The 21,819-nt window shown below is 40.6% G+C and overlaps 1 protein-coding gene across 3 annotated transcripts in view; it reads left to right on the top strand.

Annotated features, from left to right (window-relative positions):
- Nucleotides 1-21,819, top strand: part of TAF1 (TATA-box binding protein associated factor 1) — a gene marked incomplete at both ends in the record, with an annotated part of 100,436 nt that overhangs the window by 54,973 nt on the left and 23,644 nt on the right. For all 3 annotated transcript variants that reach the window (XM_080718429.1, XM_080718431.1, XM_080718430.1), the window contains 5 exons: nucleotides 66-243; nucleotides 7,709-7,776; nucleotides 11,705-11,827; nucleotides 14,409-14,501; nucleotides 14,585-14,669. In XM_080718429.1, the coding sequence (XP_080574555.1) occupies nucleotides 66-243; nucleotides 7,709-7,776; nucleotides 11,705-11,827; nucleotides 14,409-14,501; nucleotides 14,585-14,669 (547 nt within the window). The remainder of the gene's footprint in view (nucleotides 1-65; nucleotides 244-7,708; nucleotides 7,777-11,704; nucleotides 11,828-14,408; nucleotides 14,502-14,584; nucleotides 14,670-21,819) is intronic.

Below are 21,819 nucleotides of genomic sequence, written 5' to 3' on the forward strand. Positions count from 1 at the left end.
GTCTTTACAAATTGGCTCTGGCAAGTGTTTTATTCACGGATGGTGCTGGCTCTTAATTTCCATAGACATACCCTTTCCACACGCCGGTCAATGCAAAAGTTGTAAAGGATTACTACAAAATCATCACTCGACCAATGGACCTACAAACACTCCGTGAAAATGTGCGCAAGCGCCTCTACCCATCTCGGGAAGAGTTTAGAGAGCATTTGGAGCTAATTGTGAAAAATAGTGCAACATATAATGGTAAGGATCGCTTGTTCCTTATCTGCAAAGGTCACCTTTGAGATCCTCATTTAGCCCTTACTTGATCCTAAATTCAGACAAAATTTGAATGACTTAAAGGACTATAACGTAATAGTACATTTGTGGTTATGAAAATCAGGCAGTGTACGTTTCCTATTAACATCCTTTTTATTCCCACTATTTAACTCAATATATTATTTGGAAAATTTGGAATCTGTGTTGAAAAACAGTTGCATGTGGTAGGAGGAGGAGGAAGAAACAGGTGTAGGTAAGAAGAGGAGTAGGAGCCGGGTGTGGTGGCCCCCGCCTGTAATCCCAGTGGCTGAGACATTAGGATCACGGGTTCGAGGCTCACCTCATCAATTCAGTGAGATCCTCAACAACCTAGCGAGACCTTGTTTTAAAATAAAAAATGGAGCCGGGCGTGGTGGCGCACGCTTGTAATCCCCACGCTTGAGAGGCGGAGACAGGAGGATCGCGCAGGTTCGAAGCCAGCCGCGCGCGCTGGCTTAGGAGACCCTGTTTCCAAATAAAAATGTAAAAATAGGTCTGGGAGTGTAGCCCGGAGGTAGAAGGGCTTCCAGGAACCCCAATACCACCAAAAAAAAAAAGAAAAAAAATGGTCCAAGATTATAGCTTGAAAGAAGAAAGCTTCTGGGTTCAGCCACAAAAAAGTTAAAAAATAAAAATAAAGTAGCCAGTATTAACATGTGACATTTGTATCATGGTATGTGTCAATACTTCATTTCTTCCTTATCATATTTTATTACATGGACAAACATTATGTTTTCTTTTTTCATGACAGTTGGAATTGAACCCAGGGGCCTTCTACCTCAGAGTTATATCCCCAGCCCTTTTTTCTCCTTTATTTTGAAACAGGGTCTAAGTTGCATTGGGCCTAAGTAGCTGAGGCTGGCTGCAAACCTGTGATCCTTCTGTCTCATCCTCTCAAATTACTGGGATTTCAAGTATGTGCCACCATGCCCAGCCTATTTGTACATTTTATCTAGTACAAGTAATGAAGCATTTGTGCCCAAACTTTCATTTTTGGCATTTGTTTTTATTTCTCTTTGGTACAGAGCTAGAATTGTTATGTCTATGCAAAACTCTGTGTTTAACTTCCTGAAAAGCTGCCAGACTATTTTCCAATTCCCCCAGAGTAGCTGCTTTATTTTACAGTCAGACCAGCAATGTTCTGTATAAGAGTTCAATTTTCTTCACATTCTTTTTGGTACTAGGACTTGAACTCAGGGACATCCTACCTCCAGGCCACATCCCCAGCCCTATACTATTTATTTACTTTATTTATTTACTTTTCTTTGCAGTACTGGGGATTGAACCCAGGGGCATTCTACTTCTGAGCTATACCCCCAGCCCTATTTTTTATTCTTCAGTTTGAAACTAAATTGTGGAGGGCCTAAGTGGCTGAGGCTGCTCATGTACCTGTGATCCTCTTGTCTCATCCTCCCAAGTACTGGGATTATAAGCATGCACCACCACGCACAGCTTCTGTTTTATTTTTTATTTTAACATGGGGTCTAAGTCATTGATGTTGGCCCCAAACCTGGGATCCTCCTGTTCCAGCCTCCCAAATGACTGGGAATATAGGCCCATGCCACCATTCCAAGCTCTGTCTGTTTTTTTAATTCTAGCCATTCTAGTGTGTGTGAAGTGGTATTTATATCTCCAAAATGACAATGAGAATCTTTGTATGTACTTAGAAATATCTATCTTGAGCCAGGTGGTGGCACATGCTTGTAATCTCAGTATTTAGGAGGCTGAGACGGGATTGCAATTCGCAGACAGCCTCAGCTACTTAGTGAGATCCTTTGCAACTCAGTGAGACCCTATTTCACATTAAAGAATAAAAAAGGCTAAGGGTGTAGCTCGGAGGTAGAATGCCTCTGGGTTGTATCCCCAGTACTGCAAAAAATAAAAATAAAAAATAAAAAAAAAGGAAAGAAGAAAAGAGAAAGGAAAAGAAATACCTTTCTTGAACATGCATTCAACACTGTCACCCACTTTTTCCTGCTTGATATTCCCTTCCTTTTCCAGGAGTAAAATCACATCCCACCCTTTTCATTCTTACTACTTCAACCTACCATATATCCACTGGTGCCACTATCTCTAGCCCGCACCTCTCTCTGGGCTCTCTACCCTGCTTCTAATTACCTGCCAGACCTATCCATTTTTCATTGCCCTCCTGACAGTTTGTTAACTAATTGTTTATTTAGATTAATACTTTTACCATTGATCTAGTTGTACATTGTAGAAATATTAGTCATGATTAATTCTAATCTCTCTTTTCTATACTCATCAGTACACAAATTCCGTAAGTTTTACCTTCTTTTGTGTATGTGTGGTACTGGGATTGAATGCAGGAGTGTTCTTTCAGCTATACCCTCAGATTTGTTTTATGTTATATTTTGAAACAGGATCTTGCAAAGTTGACGAGAACCTCACTAAGTTGCTCTGGCTGGCTTCAAACCCATCATTATCCATTTATTTATTTAGTTATTTAGTTATTGCGGGTTTGGGGGTGGAATCCATGGGCATTTGAACTCCAAGCTACACCCCCTGCCCTATTTTTTTATTCTTTATTTTGAAACAGGGTCTCACTAAATTGAGGAGAGCCTCACTAAGTAGCTGAGGCTGGCCACGAACCACAGTCCTTTGGTCTCAGCCTCCCGAATGCCTCCTTTTTTATTTTTTATTTTATTTAATTTTTTGTGGTTCTGGGGATGGAACCCAGGAACATTCTACCTTCAAGTTACACCCTTAGCCCCATTTTTTATTTTTTATTTTGAAACAGGGCCTCACTGAGTTGCAAAAGACCTCTCTAAAGTAGCTGAGGCTGTCAGCAAACCATGATCCTCCTGTCTCAGCTTCCCAAATGCTGGGATTACAAGCATGCACCACCATGCCTGGTGCATATGAGATCTTTATAACAGGGTTTCTCCTGACTTTCCAAGTTGATTTACAGTTTTTCTTACATGAGTACATATATTCTAATGGTAAAGTGCATTATATCATAGTTTTAAGAATTTTCATACTTAAATGTTTTTGCACACTTGTTCTTTCCTCCGCCTTTCCTGTTTTTCCCGTTATTTACTTGTTCAAGGTTATTTTTTTTTTTGGTAATAGGATTGGAACCAAGAGGCATTCTACCTCTGAGCTACACCCCAGTCCTATTTTTGCATATTTTTATTTTTTTGAAACAAGGTCTCACTGAGTTGTGAAGGGCCTCACTAAGTAGCTGAGGCTGTCCGTAAAACACAGTCCTCAGGTCTCCACCTCCTCAATGCTAGGATTACAAACATGCACCACCATGCCTGGCTTGTTCAAGTTTTTTAAAGATTCTACTTAGCTGGGTGTGGGAGTGCATACCCGTAATTTTAGTAGTTGGGAGGCTGAGACAGGAGGATTACAGATTCGAGGATAGCCTCAGCAAGAAGTGAGATTCTCATCAACATAGCAAGAGCTTGTTTCAAAATAAAAAATAAAATAGGTCTGGGGGTGTAGCTCGGAGGTAGAATGCCTCTGTGTTCAATCTCCAGTACCAAAAAAAAAAATAAAGATTATGCTTAAATGTGAGTCACAAGCTGGGTGTGGCATGCTCATAATCCCAGTACTTGGGAGGCTGAGACAGAAGGATTGCAGGTTTCCAGCAAGCCCCAACTACTTAGTGAGGCCCTCCACAACTTAGTGTGACCCTGTTTAAAATAAAGTATAGGAAATAAGGCTAGGGGTGTAGCTCAGAGGTAGAATGCCCCTGGGTTCAATCCCCAGTACCACAAAAAATAAAATAGATGTGGGTCACAATAAGAATTCCTTACTCTCCGAAAAAGAGGTTTTTTTGTAGTATTGGAGATTGAATACAGGGGCAATCTACCTCTGAGTTATACCTCCAGCCCTATATCATTTTTAAAACAGTGTCTTGCTAGGTTGAGTCTCACTACTTGCTGAGGCTGTCCTCAAACCTGGGATCCTCCTAACTTAGCCTCTCAATATTGGAATTATAGGTGAGCACCACCATGCCTGGCTCAAAAAGCAGATTTGATTGTTATAATTCAACATAGAATATATTTTATGTGACCTTTTCATATTTTTTAACATCTTATGTATTCTTACATTTAAACTAATACTGAATTCTTTAAAACTTTATTATAGAAATTGTTAGCTATATTCAGAAGGACAGAAGAGGAAATAAACCTCAGTGGATCTATTCACCCAGTTCAACAATTTGTCAGCCTAAGGTCAATCTTGTTTAGAATATATATTTCCAGATATTGTATCCTTTCATCCATAGATAGTTGAAGTACTTATACTCGGTCTTGTAGTGATTTATTTTCAAGTCATTTACTTTTGACTAATCCAAGAACTCTAATAGGAACTCTGTCTTAGATATTTTCTATATATTCCCATCATTGGACATTTCATAATGGTCATTTAGCTACTTGTTGAATGAATAACCAAATGAATGCTCACTTAAATAGTAGTTGTAAGCCGGGCGTGGTGGCGCACGCTTGTAATCCCGGCGCTTGGGAGGCTGAGACAGGAGGATCACACAGGTTCAAAGCCAGCCTCAGCTACTTAGTGAGGCTCTCAGCAACTTAGTGAGACCCTGTTTTCAAATAAAGTATAAAATAGGTCTGGGAGTACAGCCCAGAGGTAGAAAGCCCCTGAGTTCCACCCCAGTACCACAAAAAAAAAAATAGTAGTTGTAAATAGAGTTGAGGGTTAGGCCCTGGAAAACACCAACAGAAAAGCATAGACAGAGGAAGATAATCTAGCAAAAGATATTGAAAGGAGATGGGTATGGTAGTGCAGACTTATAATCCCAGTACTTTGGAAGCTGAGACAGGAAGTTTACAGATTCAAGTCCAGTCTCAGCAACCTAGTGAGACTCTGATTCAAAATAGAAAAAGAAAATAGTGCTGGGATGTAGCTTGGAGGTAGAAGCTCCTGGGGTCAATCCCTAGTACCAAAAAAAAAAGGACGTAGTCAGAATTACAGTGTAGATAAAAATGTTTTAATTATTCCTATAACCAGTTTAAGTTAGTTTAGCCATAAGGAGATAATAGTGTAGGTGGGATACTTAAAGGATTTTCTGAGGTTTCTGATAGATAGGGATTTCAGGGAAACTGAAGTAATAGTCAGATATATGATGGGGATTGTTTTATAATAAAAGACTATTAGTCCATGTATTCTGAGAACATCACAAACCAGAGTTCTACAAAATTAAATTACAATTACAAATTTAACCTACTAAGTATGAAAAAGTTATAAATCATCTATTAATCTCCTCAGTTATCCTTAAACAAATTGTCATATACATAAACTCTTAGAATACTATTATTGGGCTGGACATGCATGGTGGCTCACACCTATAATCCCAGTACTTGGGAGAGTGAGACAGGAGGATCACAGGTTCAAGGACAGCTTCATCAAATAGTAAGATTTATCATCACATCAACCTAGCAAGACTGTTTCAAATTAAAAATAAAAAATAGGGCTGAAGGTGTAGCTCAGGTAGCATGCCTCTGGTTTTGACCCCCAGTACCACAAAAAAAAAACTTTCATTGGGGCATTATAATTTCACATCATAAGCCGGGTGTGGTGGCGCACGCTTATAATCCCCATGCTTGGGAGGCTGAGGCAGGAGGATCACACAGGTTCAAAGCCAGCCTCAGCTACTTAGTGAGGCTCTCAGAACTTAGTGAGACCCTGTTTCCAAATAAAATATTAAAAAAATAGGTCTGGGAGTATAGCCCGGAGGTAGAAAGCCTCTGGGTTCTATCCCCAGTACCACAAAAAAAGAAAGACTAAAAAAAATGGGGCTAAGGGTATAGCTCAGAGCTACAATGCCCCTGGGTTCCATCACCAGTACAGCAAAAAAAATTTCACATTATAATATAAATCATGTTGATAGTGACACACATGCACACAGCATTTAGTGGGCTTTTCCCCCTTTCCCATACACGATATTGAGATTGGCAGTGGTATTTTCATATATGTACATATGTCAAAGTAATTCCCTCATTGATCCTCCCTGTTTCCCCTCCCGTAGGCCACTTCTCTGGCTCCACTGAAGTTCTTCCTCCATTTTCTGAATTCTCTCTGGTATTCCAATTACTCCCTAGCTTCAGCATATGAGAGAAAAGACATGACCCTTCATTTTCTGTGACAGGCTAACTCACCTAACAATGTTCTCCAGGTCCTTCCATTTTCCTGCAAATGACATTGTTTTATTCTTTTTTTAATTGCTGAGTAGAATTTCATTGTGTGTATATCCTCATAATTTTGTAATCCATTCATTTATTGATGGATACCTAGGTTAGTTCCATAATTTGGCTGTTGTGAATTGTGCTGCTATGAACATGGATATGTTATTCCCTGATTTCAGTCCCTTATTTCATCTATATCCAGGAGTGGTATAGCTGTATAGAATCATTTTCAGTGTTTTAAAACATAGCAGTAGAGCCGGGCGTGGTGGCGCACGCTTGTAATCCCAGCATTTGTGAGGCTGAGACCGGAGTATCATGGTTTGTGGACAGCCTCAGCTACTTAGTGAGGCCCTCTGCAACTTAGTGAGACCCTATTTTGAAATAAAGAATAAAAAATAGGGCTGAGGGTGTGGCTCAGAGATAGATTGCCCTTGGGTTTCATCCTCAGTGCTGCAAAAATGAAAAATAAAATTTAGCAGTAGGACTTGTAATCCTAGCATTTGGGAGGCTGAGACCAGAGGATCACGGTTCACGGACAGCCTCAGCTACTTAGGCTCTCTGCAACCTAGTGAGACCCTTTTTCAAAATAAAGAATAGAAATAGGGGTGGGGGTGTAGCTCAGAGGTAGAATGCCACTGGGTTCCATCCCCAGATCCGCCAAAAAAATTATATATAATCAGTAGGAGCTGGGCGTGGTAGTACATGCTTCTAATCCCAGTAGTTGGGAGGCTGAGACAGAAGGATTGCAGTTTTGAGGACAGCCTCAGCAGGTGGTGAGACTGTCATCAACTTAGCAAGACTCTGTTTCAAAAATAAATAAAAAAACAGCTCTGGGGATATAGCTTGCAGGTTGAATGCCCCTGAGTTTAATCCCCAGTATCACACAGGGGAAAAAATGCAACAGTAATACTACTAGTATTAGATAAAAGAGAATAAACAAACACAAAGAATTCAAATTAGTCATTATATTGTGTAACAGTTATGTTGGGCACTGAAAAAGGGAGATTAAGTATATCTGTCTAACTCAGCAGCTAGGCTGGTGCATGGCACATAGTAGTTTCTTAATGTGTTAAAAGGATGAAGAAATATTGGCAGCTATTGTTTTCCTTCTTTTGTACTGGGGATGCAACCCAGAGGCATTCTGCCTGCCTTCCAAGTACTGGAATTACAGATGTACAATACCATGCCCAGGCTGTTTCCCATTTTTAATGGTTCCGTGTCTTATTGTTCTTATGTAGGGCCAAAGCACTCATTGACCCAGATCTCTCAATCCATGCTGGATCTCTGTGATGAAAAACTCAAAGAGGTAAAACATCTATCTATCTATCTATCTATCTATCTATCTATCTATCTATCCATCCATCCATCCATCCTATCATACTGGAGATTGAACCCAGAGGCATTCTACTTCCAAGCTTCACTCCCATTTTAATTTTATTTACTTGGGTCTTCTGAGAGCCTCGCTAAGTTGCTGAGGCTAGTTTTGAACCTGTAGTCCTCCCATCTCAGCCTCCCAAGTACTGGGATTACAGATGTGCAGCACCACGTCTGGCTGAGGTGAGACATTTAGAATGAGAGAAAGGCAGTATTAAGAAGGAAACTTAACAGAATGAAGAGTATACATGGGAATGGCATATATTTAACGATGAGAGCTGGATGGGCCCACAGGAATGGTGTAGGCCGTCCTCATTTTTGTAGATGTAAAAGTTAAATCAATAGAAGAAAATTACTTACTCTGGACATCATGATTATTAAGTAGTAAATTATGGTTAGAAATACTGAACCTGGCTGGGCGTGGTGATGCACAATTGTAATCCCAGCATTTGGGAGGCTGAGATAGGAGGATCATGGTTTGCAGGCAGCCTCAGTTACTTAATGAGGTCCTTTGCAACTCGTTGAGGCCCTGTTTCAAAGTAAATAATAAAAAATAGGGCTGGGGGTGTAGCTCAGAGGTAGAATGTCCCTGGGTTCCATCCTCAGTACTGCAAAAAAAAAAAAAAAAAAAAAAAAAAAACCTGTGTGACTAATGACTATATGAAAGGGTGAAGAAAAATGACTTCCTAGGAAGTCAGTAGTAGCTACTAGTCAAAGTTTTGGCAGGGAGGAATTTGTTTATTTATTTTTGCAGTACTAGAGATTGAACCAGGGGAGCTGTACCACTGAGCTACATTCCCAGCCACCACTGAGCTACATTCCCAGCCCTTTTTGCTTTTTCTTTTCAGGCAGAGAATCACTAAGTTGTTAAGGCTGGCCTTGCGCATACAATCCTATTACAGCAGTCTCTCAAGTCATGGGGATTATAGGTATGCACCAACATACCAAGTTAGGAATTTATTTATTTAGGCACTGGGGATTGAACTTGGGGGCATTCTACCTCTGAGCTATACCCCCAACCCTTTTTAGATTTCTTTTGTGTATTGAGGGGGATGGGTACTGGGAATTGAACCCAGGATCATTCTACCTCTGAACTACACCTCTAGCCCTTTTTTAAATTTTGAAACAGGTTCTTGTTAAATTGCTGAGGTTAGCCTCAAACCTACAATCCTCCTGTTTCAGCCTCCCAAGTATTGGGATTACAGGTGGGCACTACCATGCCCAGCTAAGTTTGTTTTGAAGCAGAGTCTAGCTTGATTGCTATAAGACTCTTGCTACACTGCTGAGGCTGGTCTTGAACCTGTAATCCTCAGGTTTTATCTCAGCCTCCTAAATACTGGTATTACAGGCATGCAGCACTTCACCTGGCTGGAATTTTAATTTTTAAATGATAATATGTCTATATTCTACCATTTTACCAAAATAATTGTGGCAGTTACATGCTTAGAAAAACACAAATATAGCTGGGCACAATGACATACACCTGTAATCCCAGTATGTAGGAATCTGAGACAGGAGACTCTCAAGTCCAAGGCCAGCACGTGATAATTTAGCAAGACCCTTTTTCAACAATAAAAAGTAAAATAAAACTGGGGATGTATCTCAGTAGTAGAATGCCTCTGGATTAAATTCTTAGTAAAACACACACACACACACACACACACACACACACACACACACACCCCACTACACACAGAGTGATGATAATAATATATGGCAGTAGACATTTCACAAAAGAATAACTGAATGACCAATAAACATGAAAAATTCTAAACCTGATTATTTGGGAGAAACATTTAAACCATAATTAGATACCACTAAATACCCAGCAGAAAGGGTACAGTTAGAAAGACTGACAAGACTAAGTTTTGGTGAAGACATGGAACAGTGGGAACACAAAGTATTTCCTAGAACATAGTCTGAAATGGATTCGTTGGGTTGAGTGACCTTACATAAAATCACTAATCGCTTGCTGGGTGTGGTGGTAAATACTTGTAATCCTAGTACTTGGGATGCTAAAACTGGAGGATCCCAGGTTCAAGGCTTGCCCTAACAATTTAGCAAAACCCTGCTTCAAAATAAAAAATAGGGCTGGGGGTGTCACTCTGAGGTAAAACGCCTCTGGTTCAATCCCCAGTACCACACATACACTTAAAGTCACTAATCAAGCCCCAGGGGTGGTAGCACATGCATGTGATCCCAGTACTTGGAGGCTGAGACAGGAGAATTGCAGGTTTGAAGCCAGCCAGAGCAATTTATCAAGGCTCTCAGCAATCTAGTGAAACTTTTTTTTTTTTTTTTTTGGTGGTACTGGGGTTCCTGGAAGCCCTTCAGCCTCCGGGCTACACTCCCAGATCTATTTTATATTTTTATTCGGAAACAGGGTCTCTTAAGCCAGCGAGACTGGCTTCGAACCTGCGCGATCCTCCTGTCTCCGCCTCCCAAGCATGGAGATTACAAGTGTGCGCCACCACGCCCGGCCTAGTGAGACCTTTAAAAAAAATCATTTTGGCAGGACATTTTGGTGCACACCCATAATCCCAGTACTTGGGAGGCTGAGACAGAAGCATCGCAAGTTCCGGGACAGCTTCAGCAAGTAGTGAGACTCTCCATCAACCTAGCAAGACCCTGTTTCCAAATAAATAAAATTGGGCTGAAAGTGTAGCTTGAAGGTAGAATGCCTCTTGGTTCAATCCTCAGTACTGCACACACAACAAAAAGAAATCATGCTTATTTTTTAAAAAATACTTTTATTGGTGCAGAGACCCTGTTTTAAAATTTTAAAAATAAGAGCTGGTGGACTGGCGCACACTGGTAATCCCAGTACTTAGGAGACTGAGACAGGAGGATCTCAGGTTTGTAGCCAGCCTCAGCAACCAGGCCCTCTGCAACTTAGTGAGACCCTGTTTCAAAATAAAATAGAGCTGGAGGTGTAGCTCAGAGCCAAAATGGCCCCGGGTTTCTTCCCTGGTACCAAAAAAGTAAAAAAAAAAAAAAAAAAAAAACCCAAAAACGCCAGCCAGACATTGTGGTATATATACTCTTGTAATACCAGAACTTTGGAGGCTAAGACTGGAGGATCACAGATTCAGGGCCAACCTCAGCAACTTAGCAAGATTCTGTTTCAAAATAAAAAATGAAATAGGGCTGGAGGTATAGCTGAGAGGTAGAATGCCCCTGAGTTCAATCCCCGGCACAAAAAAAGTCACTAATCAAGTCAGATACTGTAATCACAGAACTTGGCAGACTGAGACAGGAGGATCACAGATTTGAGGCCAGAGTGTGGTCACTTAATGAGACACTTTGAAATATCAAAGTAAAAAAAATATGTAGAGGTTGATGGTGTAGCTCAGTGGTAGAATGCCCAGGGCTCATTCTCCAGTACCAAAAAAAGGGAAAGTTCCTAATCAATAGGGACTAAACAAGCCAGGTGTGGTGATTCAAGCCTCTAATTCCATTACTTAGGAGGCTGATCCAGGAGAGTCATAGGTTTGAGGACAGCCTCAGCAATGTAGTGAGACTCAGTAACTTAATGAGACCCTGCCTCAAAATTTTAAAAAGGGCTGAGGATGTAGAATGCTTCTGGGTTCAGTTCGCAGTATCACCAAAAACAAACAAACGAACGAATGAATGAATAAATGAATATAGAATACCTATAGCAAGTTGTTAAGCCATCCTTTTGACATTTTTGTTGGAATATCCTTTATATAGATTTCTTGCTTGTAACTTAATAGGTAATTCAAAGTTAAGCTTTTTGGGGCATGGATCATAACGAGCTAGTAGCTGAACCTTAAATTAACTTGAACGATTCTGTGGTGATTATATACCTCAGGGGAACCTCTGTCTTGGCTTTATTTCAGAAAGAAGACAAATTGGCTCGTTTAGAGAAAGCTATCAACCCCTTGCTGGATGATGATGACCAAGTGGCATTTTCATTCATTCTGGACAACATCGTCACCCAGAAAATGATGGCCGTTCCAGATGTAAGTCGACCATATACTAAATATTGTTGAAGATAGTATAGGGAAAAGGAAAGTATAGAGTATATGTTAGAGATTATTTGCAGTAGTGGATGTTAACAGAAACTTTTACAAGCTGAGCGTGGTGGCTCATGCTTGTATTCCTAGTACTTGGAATGTAGCAACAGGAGGCTCTCAGGTTCAAGGACAGCCTCAGCCAATAGTGAGACTCTCATCAACCTAGTAAGACCCATTTCAAAGTAAAATAGAACCAGGGAATAGCTTAGAGGTAACGCCCCTGGGTTCAATCCCCAGTACCAAAAAAAGAAAAAGAAACTGCTGTATACTTTTATTATTTTTTGTGCTACTAGGGATTGAACTGAGAGCATTGTGTATTTGTATGTCATTTTAAATATCAGCCTTGTTTTTGTATGAGTACGTTATTGAAATCAGACAGGCATGGATCTCTGGATTTAAAGAACTTCTCATAACGGCATGGTAGCCTATGTCAGTAACCCCAGTATTTGGGAGGCTGAGGCCAGGAGGATTAAAGCAGGTCAGCCTCAGCAGCTTACCAAGACTGTTTTATTTATTTTTTATTTTTTTATTTTTTGGTGTTACTGGGGTTCCTGGAAGCCCTTGTACCTCCGGGCTACACTCCCAGACCTATTTTTACATTTTTATTTGGAAACAGGGTTTCCTAAGCCAGCGCACGCAGCTGGCTTCGAACCTGCGCCATCCTCCTGTCTCCGCCTCCCAAGCGCGGGGATTACAAGCGTGCGCCACCACGCCCGGCTATCCAAGACTGTTTTAACATGAAATTGTTTTTTGTTTGTGTAGTACTGAGGATTGACTCCAGCAAAGTTCTACCTCTGAGCTACACCCCACCCCTTTTTTAGTTTGGAAACAGGGTCTCACTACTTACTGAGAGTTTTGCTATGTTGTCCTCGTGCAATTCTCTTGTCTCAGCCTCCCAAGTACTAGAATTACAAGTATATACCACCATGCCCAGCCAAATTTGTTTTTCAAAACAGGGTTGGGGGGTAGGGTGTGGTGATGCATGCTTGTAATCACAGCATTTGGGAGGCTGAGACAGGAGGATCCGGGTTCGCGGGTAGCCTCAGCTACTTTGCAACTCAGTGAGACCCTGATTCAAAATAAAGAATAAAAATAATAGGGCTGGGGTGTAGCGCAGAGCTAGAATGCCAAGTACCTAAAAAAAAAAAAGGTTGAGGGTGTAGCATGGAGGTAGAAAGCCCCGGGATTCAGTCCCCAGTACCAAAAATAAAGAACTTCCTTCAATATTTGAATGATTCTGAATATTCCTCCAGAGAAAGGATGAAAACTAATGAGTGGCTCTTGATTTAGAGGTGCTTTTACTCAAACTATACTTTGATAATTGCCCACTGTTTGTTGCCTTTTATTCTTATCTTTGTTTTCGTTTGTTGTTGTTGCTGCTTTGCAACTTTTATGCCAGTGCTATATTGTCTATTGCATTGATTCTGTGGGCAATTTTGTTGTAATGATCCTCCCTAGAAATTCTGAATTGAGTTTTATTTTGCAATTTAGGCATATATTCTATATTGGTAATGCTTTAAAACTTTTGTGTGACATAAAGAGCAAAGTGCGCGCGCGTGTGTGTGCGTGTGCGCACGCACTATTCTGGAGATCTAATCTTAGGAATAAGGAGTTTTAATTGTAAGTGTAGAGTAGGAATTCTTTTCCTAGCAGGGTAAAGTCCGTAAGTCTCTTAAATTACATACAGAGTTTTATAAGATAATGTACTTTTTCTGGGGAAAATGTCCATATCTTTGACCCAAGGTTGTTTGTGACTCAATGAAGAGCCGGGTGTGGTGGTGCACGCTTCTAATCTCAGTACTTGGGAGGCTGAGACAGGAGGATCTTAGGTTTGTGGGCAGCCTCAGCTACTTAGGCCCTTCAAAACTTAGTGAGACCCTGTTTCAAAATTAAGAATAAAAAATAGGGCTGGGGATGTAGCTTGGAGATAGAATGCCCCTGGGTTCCATCCCCAGTTACTTACACACACACACACACACACACACACACACACACACACACACAGTCTCCATCTAGGTGTGTTGGCATATATGCCTGTAATCCTATTGCCTCATGAGGCTGGAGGTGTACCTTGGAGGTAGAATGCCTCTGGGTTCCATCCCCAGTTACACACACACAAAGTCCCCCTCCCTCCCTCCCTCCCTCCCTCCCTCCCCCTGCCTCTCTCTCCATCCAGGTTATATGCCTGTAATCCTATTGCCTCGTGAGGCTGGAGGTGTAGCTTGGAGGTAGAATGCCCCTGGGTTCCATCCCCAGTTACTTACACACACACACACACACACACACACACACACACACACACACGGTCTTCATCCAGGTGTGGTGGCATATATGCCTGTAATCCTATTGCCTCGTAAGGCTGGAGGTAAGAAGATTGCAAATTTGAGGCTAACCTGGGAAAACTAGCAAAAATCTGTCTCAAAATAAAAGATAAAGGGCTGGGGTATAGTTCAGTGATAGAAGGTCCTGTGTTCAATCCTAATACTATACACGCAAAAAAATGATTTCATGCTTTCCTTTTTACTAGTCTTGGCCATTCCATCATCCAGTTAATAAGAAGTTTGTTCCAGATTATTACAAAGTGATTGTCAACCCAATGGATTTAGAGACTATACGTAAGGTGAGTGATGTTATGTAAAAGGTCTCATAGTATTCAATGCCTTTGTGTGTATGTATCTGAATGTTTGATCCTTTTTATCACAGAACATCTCCAAGCACAAGTACCAGAGTCGGGAGAGCTTTCTAGATGATGTAAACCTTATTCTGGCCAACAGTGTTAAGTACAATGGTGAGTATGTCTTTTTTCCTCTTTCCATCATTATCCATCCCCCATTCATCTAATATTATTTAACATTGTTACAATTTAAGTGTATAAAGTAGTCTTGACCAATGATAGCCAGTTGAATAAGTCAAGTGACTTAGTCTGCTTTTTTTGAAGCAGGCACCTATGTATATTTGTTCCTTTATTCCTTTTAACTGGTTAGTTAAGTCTAAACATTTCACTAAGTTTAAAGAAGATGAATAGAAAATTCAGTATTGTTCATAGGTCAATAGAAGGCTTAGAGTATTTCAGTAATACTAGTTTCTAAGTCTTTGCTATGAGGCCACTGCTCTGAGTTTCTAAACTTACACTAATAAATAATAAGGCTCGGCAGGGCATGTTGGCTCATGCTTGTAATACCAACATTTGGGAGGCGGAGACAGGAGGATTGCACAGGTTCGGAGCCAGCCTCAGCTACTTAGTGAGATCCTTTGCAACTAGTGAGACCCTGTTTCAAACTAATGAATAAAAAATAGGCCTGGGGGTGTGGCTTGGAGGTAGGATGCCCCTGGGTTCCATCCCCAGTACTGCTAAAAATAAATAAATAAATAAATAAATAATAAGGCTCTGCCAGATGTGATGGTGCACGCATGTAATCCAATACTTGGGAGGCTGAGACAAGGTGATCACAGGTTTGATGCCAGCCTCAGAAAATTAGGGAGACCCGTAGCAACTTAGACCCTGTTTTCAAATAAAAAAGAGCTTGGGATATACCTCGGGAGTAGAATATCCCTGAGTCCAATCCCCAGTATCAGAAAATAAAGGTTTTGCTAGGTACATTGGCACGTGCCTGAAATAATCCCTGTACTTGGAAAGCTGAGAGAGGAGAATTTCAGGTTTGACGCCAGCATGCGATAACATTTATTTGTTTGTGTTTATTCATTTATTCATTCATTTATTTTTTGTTGGTACTGAGGGTGGAACCCAGGGGCTTTTCTACTTCTGGGCTATACTCCCAGACCTTTTTTATATTTTATTTGGAAACAGGGTCTCACTAGGTTGCTGAGAGCCTCACTAAGTAGCTGAGGCTGATTTCGAACCTGTGTGATCCTCCTGTCTCAGCCTCCCAAGTGCTGGGATTACAAGCATGCGCCACCACGCCCGGCTTATTTGTTTGTTTGTTTGTTTGTTTTTGCAGTACTAGGGATGGAACCCAGGGGCATTCGACCTCTGAGCTACACTCCCAGCCTTATTTTTTATTCTTTATTTTGAAACAGGGTCTCACGGAGTTGCAAAGGGCTTCACTAAATAGTTGAGGTTGTCCATGAACCGCGATCTTCCTGACTTTGCCTCCCAAATGCTGGGATTATAAGCATGCGCCACCACGCCTGACAGCATGCGATAACTTACTGAAAATCTGATTAAAAAAAATAAAATAGGGAACTAGGCATGGTGGTGTATGCTTGTAATTCTAGCACTTGGGAGGCTGAGACAGGAGTATCGCACAGGTTCGAAGCCAGTGTCAGCTACTTAGTGAGGCTCTCAGCAACTTAGTGAGACCCTGTTTCCAAATAAAGTATAAAAATAGGTCTGAGAGTATATCCCGGAGGTAGAAATGCCCCTAGGTTCCACCCGCAGTACCACAGAAAAATAAATAAAATAAGGCTGGGGATGGCCTTGAGTTCAGTTCCTAGAACCACAAAAGAGAAAAATAAAAGGGTATTTTTGTCAATGATTGGGGCTATGATAAAAAAAATATTATACAAAAGGTTTTTATATCGTTAAAGAAAATAAAAATTTCCTCAGTCCTGTTTAGCTTCTTGATGCCATCCTTTGTCTCTCTTTTTTTTTTTTTAATCACTGTTGGACTTATTTTTAGTACTGGGATTGAACCCAGAGGTGTTCTACCTCTGAATTATACCCCTATTCCTATTTTATTTTAATTTAGAAATAGGATCTAAGTTACTATGTGCTGGCCTCAAACCTGCAATCTTCATTTCTCAGTCTCCCAGATCATGGGATTACAGGCGTGCACCACTGTGCCTGATGAAATTTGCTCTTTTTGTTTATAAATTATTTTTTGGCCGTACTAGGGATTGATCCATGGCTAGTCTACCACTAAGCTACACCCCTAGTACTATATTTTATTCTTTGTTTTGAAACAGGGTCTTACTAAGATGTAAAAGGCCTCACTAAGTAGCTGAAGTTGGCTACAAACTTCTGATCCTCCGCTCTTGGCCTCTCAGGTACTGGGATTATAAGTGTGTGTTACCATGCCCTTCTTGAACTCTTTTTTAACTTTATTTTTGGTACCGCGGATTGAACCCTGGGGTGTTCTACCTCTTAGCTACACCCTAGCCCTATTTTATCTTTCATTTTGAATCAAGGTCTTATAGCTGGGCATGGTGGCACACACTTGTAATTCCTGAGCTTGGGAGATTGAGACAGGATCGCACAGGTTTGAAGCCAGCCTCAGCTACTTAGTGAGGCTCTCAGCAACTTAGTGAGGCCCTGTTTCCAAATAAAATAGAAAATAGGTCTGTGAGTATAGCCTGGAGGTAGAAAGCCTCTGGGTTCCACCCCCAGTACCACCAAAAAAAAAGGAAACAAGGTCTTACTAAATTGCAGATGGCCATGCTAAGTTGCTGAGGCTGGCATTGAACCTGTAGTCCTCTTGTCCCAGCCTCACAAGTACTGGGATTACAGGTATACATCACTGTGCCTGGCCTCTTTTTTTTTAGCTAATTATAGATTTGGGAAATTACAAAACCCAGCGTAAAGTATCCAGTATGTCATTATCTCAACTTCTTCCAGTGATATCTGATGTATTTGGTTCAATGTCAAAACCAGGAAATTGATATTTGTACATTTTTATAAACTAGTTTGTAGACCTTATTAGGTTTTTACCTCTTCAAGATCTATACTCACTTGTACTGTTTAGTATATGTACTTCTGTGCAATTTCAAGCTACAGGCCTATGCCTGTGTAATCACCACAGTGAAGATTTATAACCCTTCTATCACCACGAAAGAACTCTTCTTCCTTGTATTTGCACCCCACACACATGCACCCACCGCTGTTCTTGTCCAATTTATCTGTTCTCCATCTCCATAGTTCTGACCTTTTAGAATGTTATATAAATGTGATAATGTGTGTAACTTTGAGATTTGACTTTTTTCACAAAGTAAAATTCCCTTGAGATGCATCAGAATTGTTATGTGGAATGGTAGTTCATTTTTTTTAATTTTTTGAGCAGTATTTCACTGTTTGGATGTGTCAGGGTTTGTTCTGCCACTCATTGAAAGACATTCAGATTTCTAGTATGCTATCCTTAACAAACCTACCGTGAACATTCATGTCCAGGGCTTTGTGTGAATATAAGTTTTCATTTTTCTGATAAAATACTCAAGAGCAGTATGTTTAGTTTTATAATAAACTCTCATGTACTTTTCCATTGAATTACTTATGCAGTGTCTGAGTGATCTAGTTTCTCTGCAGTATTTATTATCAGTATTTTCTAACTTTAATCCAGGCGTGGTGGCGCACACTTGTAATCCCAGTATTTGGGAGGCTGAGACAGGAGGATCACAGTTCTTCGGCCAGCCTCAGCTACTTAATGAGGCCCTTTGCAATTCAGTGAGACGCTGTTTCAAGATAAAGAATAAGAAATAGGTTTGAGGGTGTAGCTCAGAGGTAAAATGCCCCTGGGTTCCATCCCCAGTACCGCAATATATATATATATATATTTCTAATTTCATTTTTTATGGATTTACATTACATTCCCCTAATGACTAAAGATGTTGAGCACCTTCATGCTTATTTGCTATCTGTATATTTTATTTATTTTGTATGGTACTGGGGACATTCTGCCTCCCACCTATATCCTGAGCTTTGTTTTCTTTTTTAGTTTGAAACAAGGTCTTGAAAAGTTACTGAAGGCATTGTTAAGTTACTGAGGCTGGCCTCAAACATGTGATCCTCTTTCTCAGCCTCCCAAGTAGGATTACAAAAACTAGGATTACAGGCATTCAACATTTTGATGAAGTATTTTTTTAATTTCCTTAGCTCAGGTGTGTGTGTGTGTGTGTGTGTGTGTGTGTGTGTGTATTTGTGTGTGTGTGTTTACTGGGGATTAAACCCAGAGACATTCTATGTCTGAGCTATACCTCCAGCCTTATTTTTAATTTTGAAACAGGGTCTAAGTTGCTTGGAGAACCTAAGTTGGTGAGGCTGGTCTTGAACCTACAAACCTTTTCTCAACCTCCAAAGTACTGGATTACAGGCCTGTCACAGTGCCCAGCTTTCCTAAGTTGTTTTCTGTGTGTGCATGTATGTGGGGAATATTGGAGATTGAACCCAGGGACATTCTACCTCTGAGCTACACCCCCAGCCCTATGTTTTTAAGTAGTATCTAAGTTTTGGAGGCCTCACTCTTTTGCTATGACTTGTCTTAAACCTCCAATCCTCCTGGCTCAGCCTCTTAATTACTGGGATTTTAACCATGTGCCACCATGCCTAGCTGGTATCATTTATTTTTAATTGGTTCTTTATTCATTCTAGATATAAAATGTTATTAGATAAATGATTTACAAAGATTTTCTCCTACTCTGCCTTGCCTTTTCCAATACCTAACAGTATATTTCAGAGAGCAGAATTTTTTACTTTTGTTGAAGTCTAATTTTTTTTTTGTTTTATGAATTGTGCCTTTGGTGAATCTCTTAAATTGTTGCCTAACCCAATTGAAGTCTCTAGTTTTAGCATTTTCCACTTAAATTCATGATCTGTTAATTTTTGTATGTGGTATAGGTTTAGGTTAAAGTATTTTCTTTTGCCTATAAATGTCCATTTGTTCTAGCATTATTTGTTGAAAGGACTAGCCTTTCCCCATTTCAGTTGCTTTCTATGTACTTATTAAAAAAAAAAAAAACAGTTGAATAGCCGGGCGTGGTGGCACACGCTTGTAATCCCTGCGCTTGGGAGGCTGAGACAGGAGGATCACACAAGTTTGAAGCCAGCCTCAGCTACTTAGTGTGGCTCTCAGCAACTTAGTGAGACCCTGTTTCCAAGTCAAATAGAAAATAGGTCTGGGAGTATAGCTCAGAGGTAGAAAAGCCCCTGGGTTCCACCCCCAGTACCACCAAAAAAAAAAAAAAAAAACAGTTGACTATATTGCACATTAATCTGTGGTCTATCTCTAGATAGTGCCTTAATTTTTGTAGTTATATAGGAAGACTTATCATCAGGTAGAGTGATTTTTCTCACTTTTTTGTGGCACTGGGGATTAAACTCAGGGGCATTCTACCTCCAAGCTACATCCCCAGTCCGATTTTATTTCTTATTTTGAAACATAGTCTCACTAAATTGTCAAGGCTACCTCTGAACCTGTAATCCTTCTGTCTCTGCCTCCAAAATATTGGGAGTATAAGTATGTGCACTATGCCCAGCTTTTTTTTTCACTTTTTGAAAACTGATTCATATTCTAGTTCTTTTTCCTTTTCATCTAACTTTTCTTTTGGTACTAGGGACTGAACACAGGGGAATTCCACCTCCAGGATATACCCCCAGTCCTATTTTATTTTATTTTATTTTTTGGTGGTACTGGGGTTTTTGGAAACCCTTCTACCTCTGGGCTACACTCCCATACCTATTTTATACTTTTTTTATATTTGGAAACAGGGTCTCTTAAGCCAGCACAGCTGGCTTCGAACCTGCACGATCCTCCTGTCTCCACCTCCCAAGTGTGGGGATTACAGGCGTGCGCCACCACGCCTGGCTCTATTTTATTTTTATTTTGAAACAAGGTTTTACTAGGTTGAAGAGTCTAACTACTTGCTGAGTCTATCCTCAAACCTGTGATCCTCCTGTCTCATCCTCCCAAATAATAATGAGATTACAAGCATGTGCCGCCATGCCAGGCTGTGTTTTTTGTTTTAATACTAGGGTTGAATCCAGAGACCTTCTTCCTCTGAGCTACAACCATCCTTTTATGCCTTTTTTTTTTTTTTTTTTTTTTTTTGCTATACTGGGGATGGAACCCAGGGGAATTCTACCTCTGAGCTACACCTCCAGTTCTATTTTTTATTATTTTGAAACAGGCAGGGTCTCACTGAGCTGCAAAGAGCCTCACTGAGTAGTAGCTGAGGCTGTCTTCAAACTGCGATCCTCCCAAATGCTGGGATTACAAGCATGAGCCACTACACCCAGCATTGACTTTTTATTTTGAAGAAACAAGGTCTCACTAAGTTGCTAGGGCCTTGCTATGTTGCTCAGGCTGCTTGCAAACCTGAAATACTCCCTTCGAAGTACTGGGGTTTGAAACATACATTACTATACCTGGCTTCCCCCGGTACTAGGGATTGAACCTAAGGGCATTCTACCTCCGAGCTACACCCTCAACTTTATTTTTTATTCTTTTTTTGTGGTATTGGGGATGGAACCCAGGGACATTCTACCTCTGAGCTAAACCCTCAGCCCAATTTTTTATTCGTTGTTTTGAAATAAGGTTTCACTAAGTTGCGGAGGGCCTCACTAAGTAGCTGAGGGTAGGTGCGAACCATGATCCTCCTGTCTCAGCTTCCCAAGTATTGGGATTACAAGCATGTGCCACCATGCTTGGTATTCTTTATTTTGAAACAGAGTCTCACTGAGTTGCGAAGGGCCTCACTAAGTAGCTGAGGCTGTCTTCAAACCACCTCAGCCTCCCAAGTACTGGGATTACAAGCATGCACCACCACACCTGGCTCCACTTTGTTTTTTTATTTTTATTTTATTTATTTGTGGTACTGGGAATTGAACCCAGGGACATTCTACCTTTCTGCTTCACTCCCAGCCATACTTTTTGTATTCTTTATTATTTAAAAAACAGGGTCTCACTAAGTTGTAGAGAGCCTAACTAAATTGCTGAGACTGGCTGCAAATCTGCAATCTTCCTGCCTCAGCCTACCAAGTACTGGGATTACAAACATGTACCATCATGCCCACCTGAGACCCTTTTTAAAAATTAATAGGGCTGATGGTGTAGCTCTGAGGTAGAACGTCCTGGGGTTCAATCCCTAGCACCGAAAAAAGAGGAACAGATAATATGTTCATAATTCTAACCTTCTTTTGTTTCTGTATTAAAATGAGTAGTGATATTGCATTCCAGTGAAGGCAGCATTCACTTTAGTGTTTAGATGTA

The sequence above is a fragment of the Muscardinus avellanarius genome (genome assembly GCF_963383645.1).
Source record: "Muscardinus avellanarius genome assembly, chromosome: X".
NCBI classification, from domain to species: domain Eukaryota; kingdom Metazoa; phylum Chordata; class Mammalia; order Rodentia; family Gliridae; genus Muscardinus; species Muscardinus avellanarius.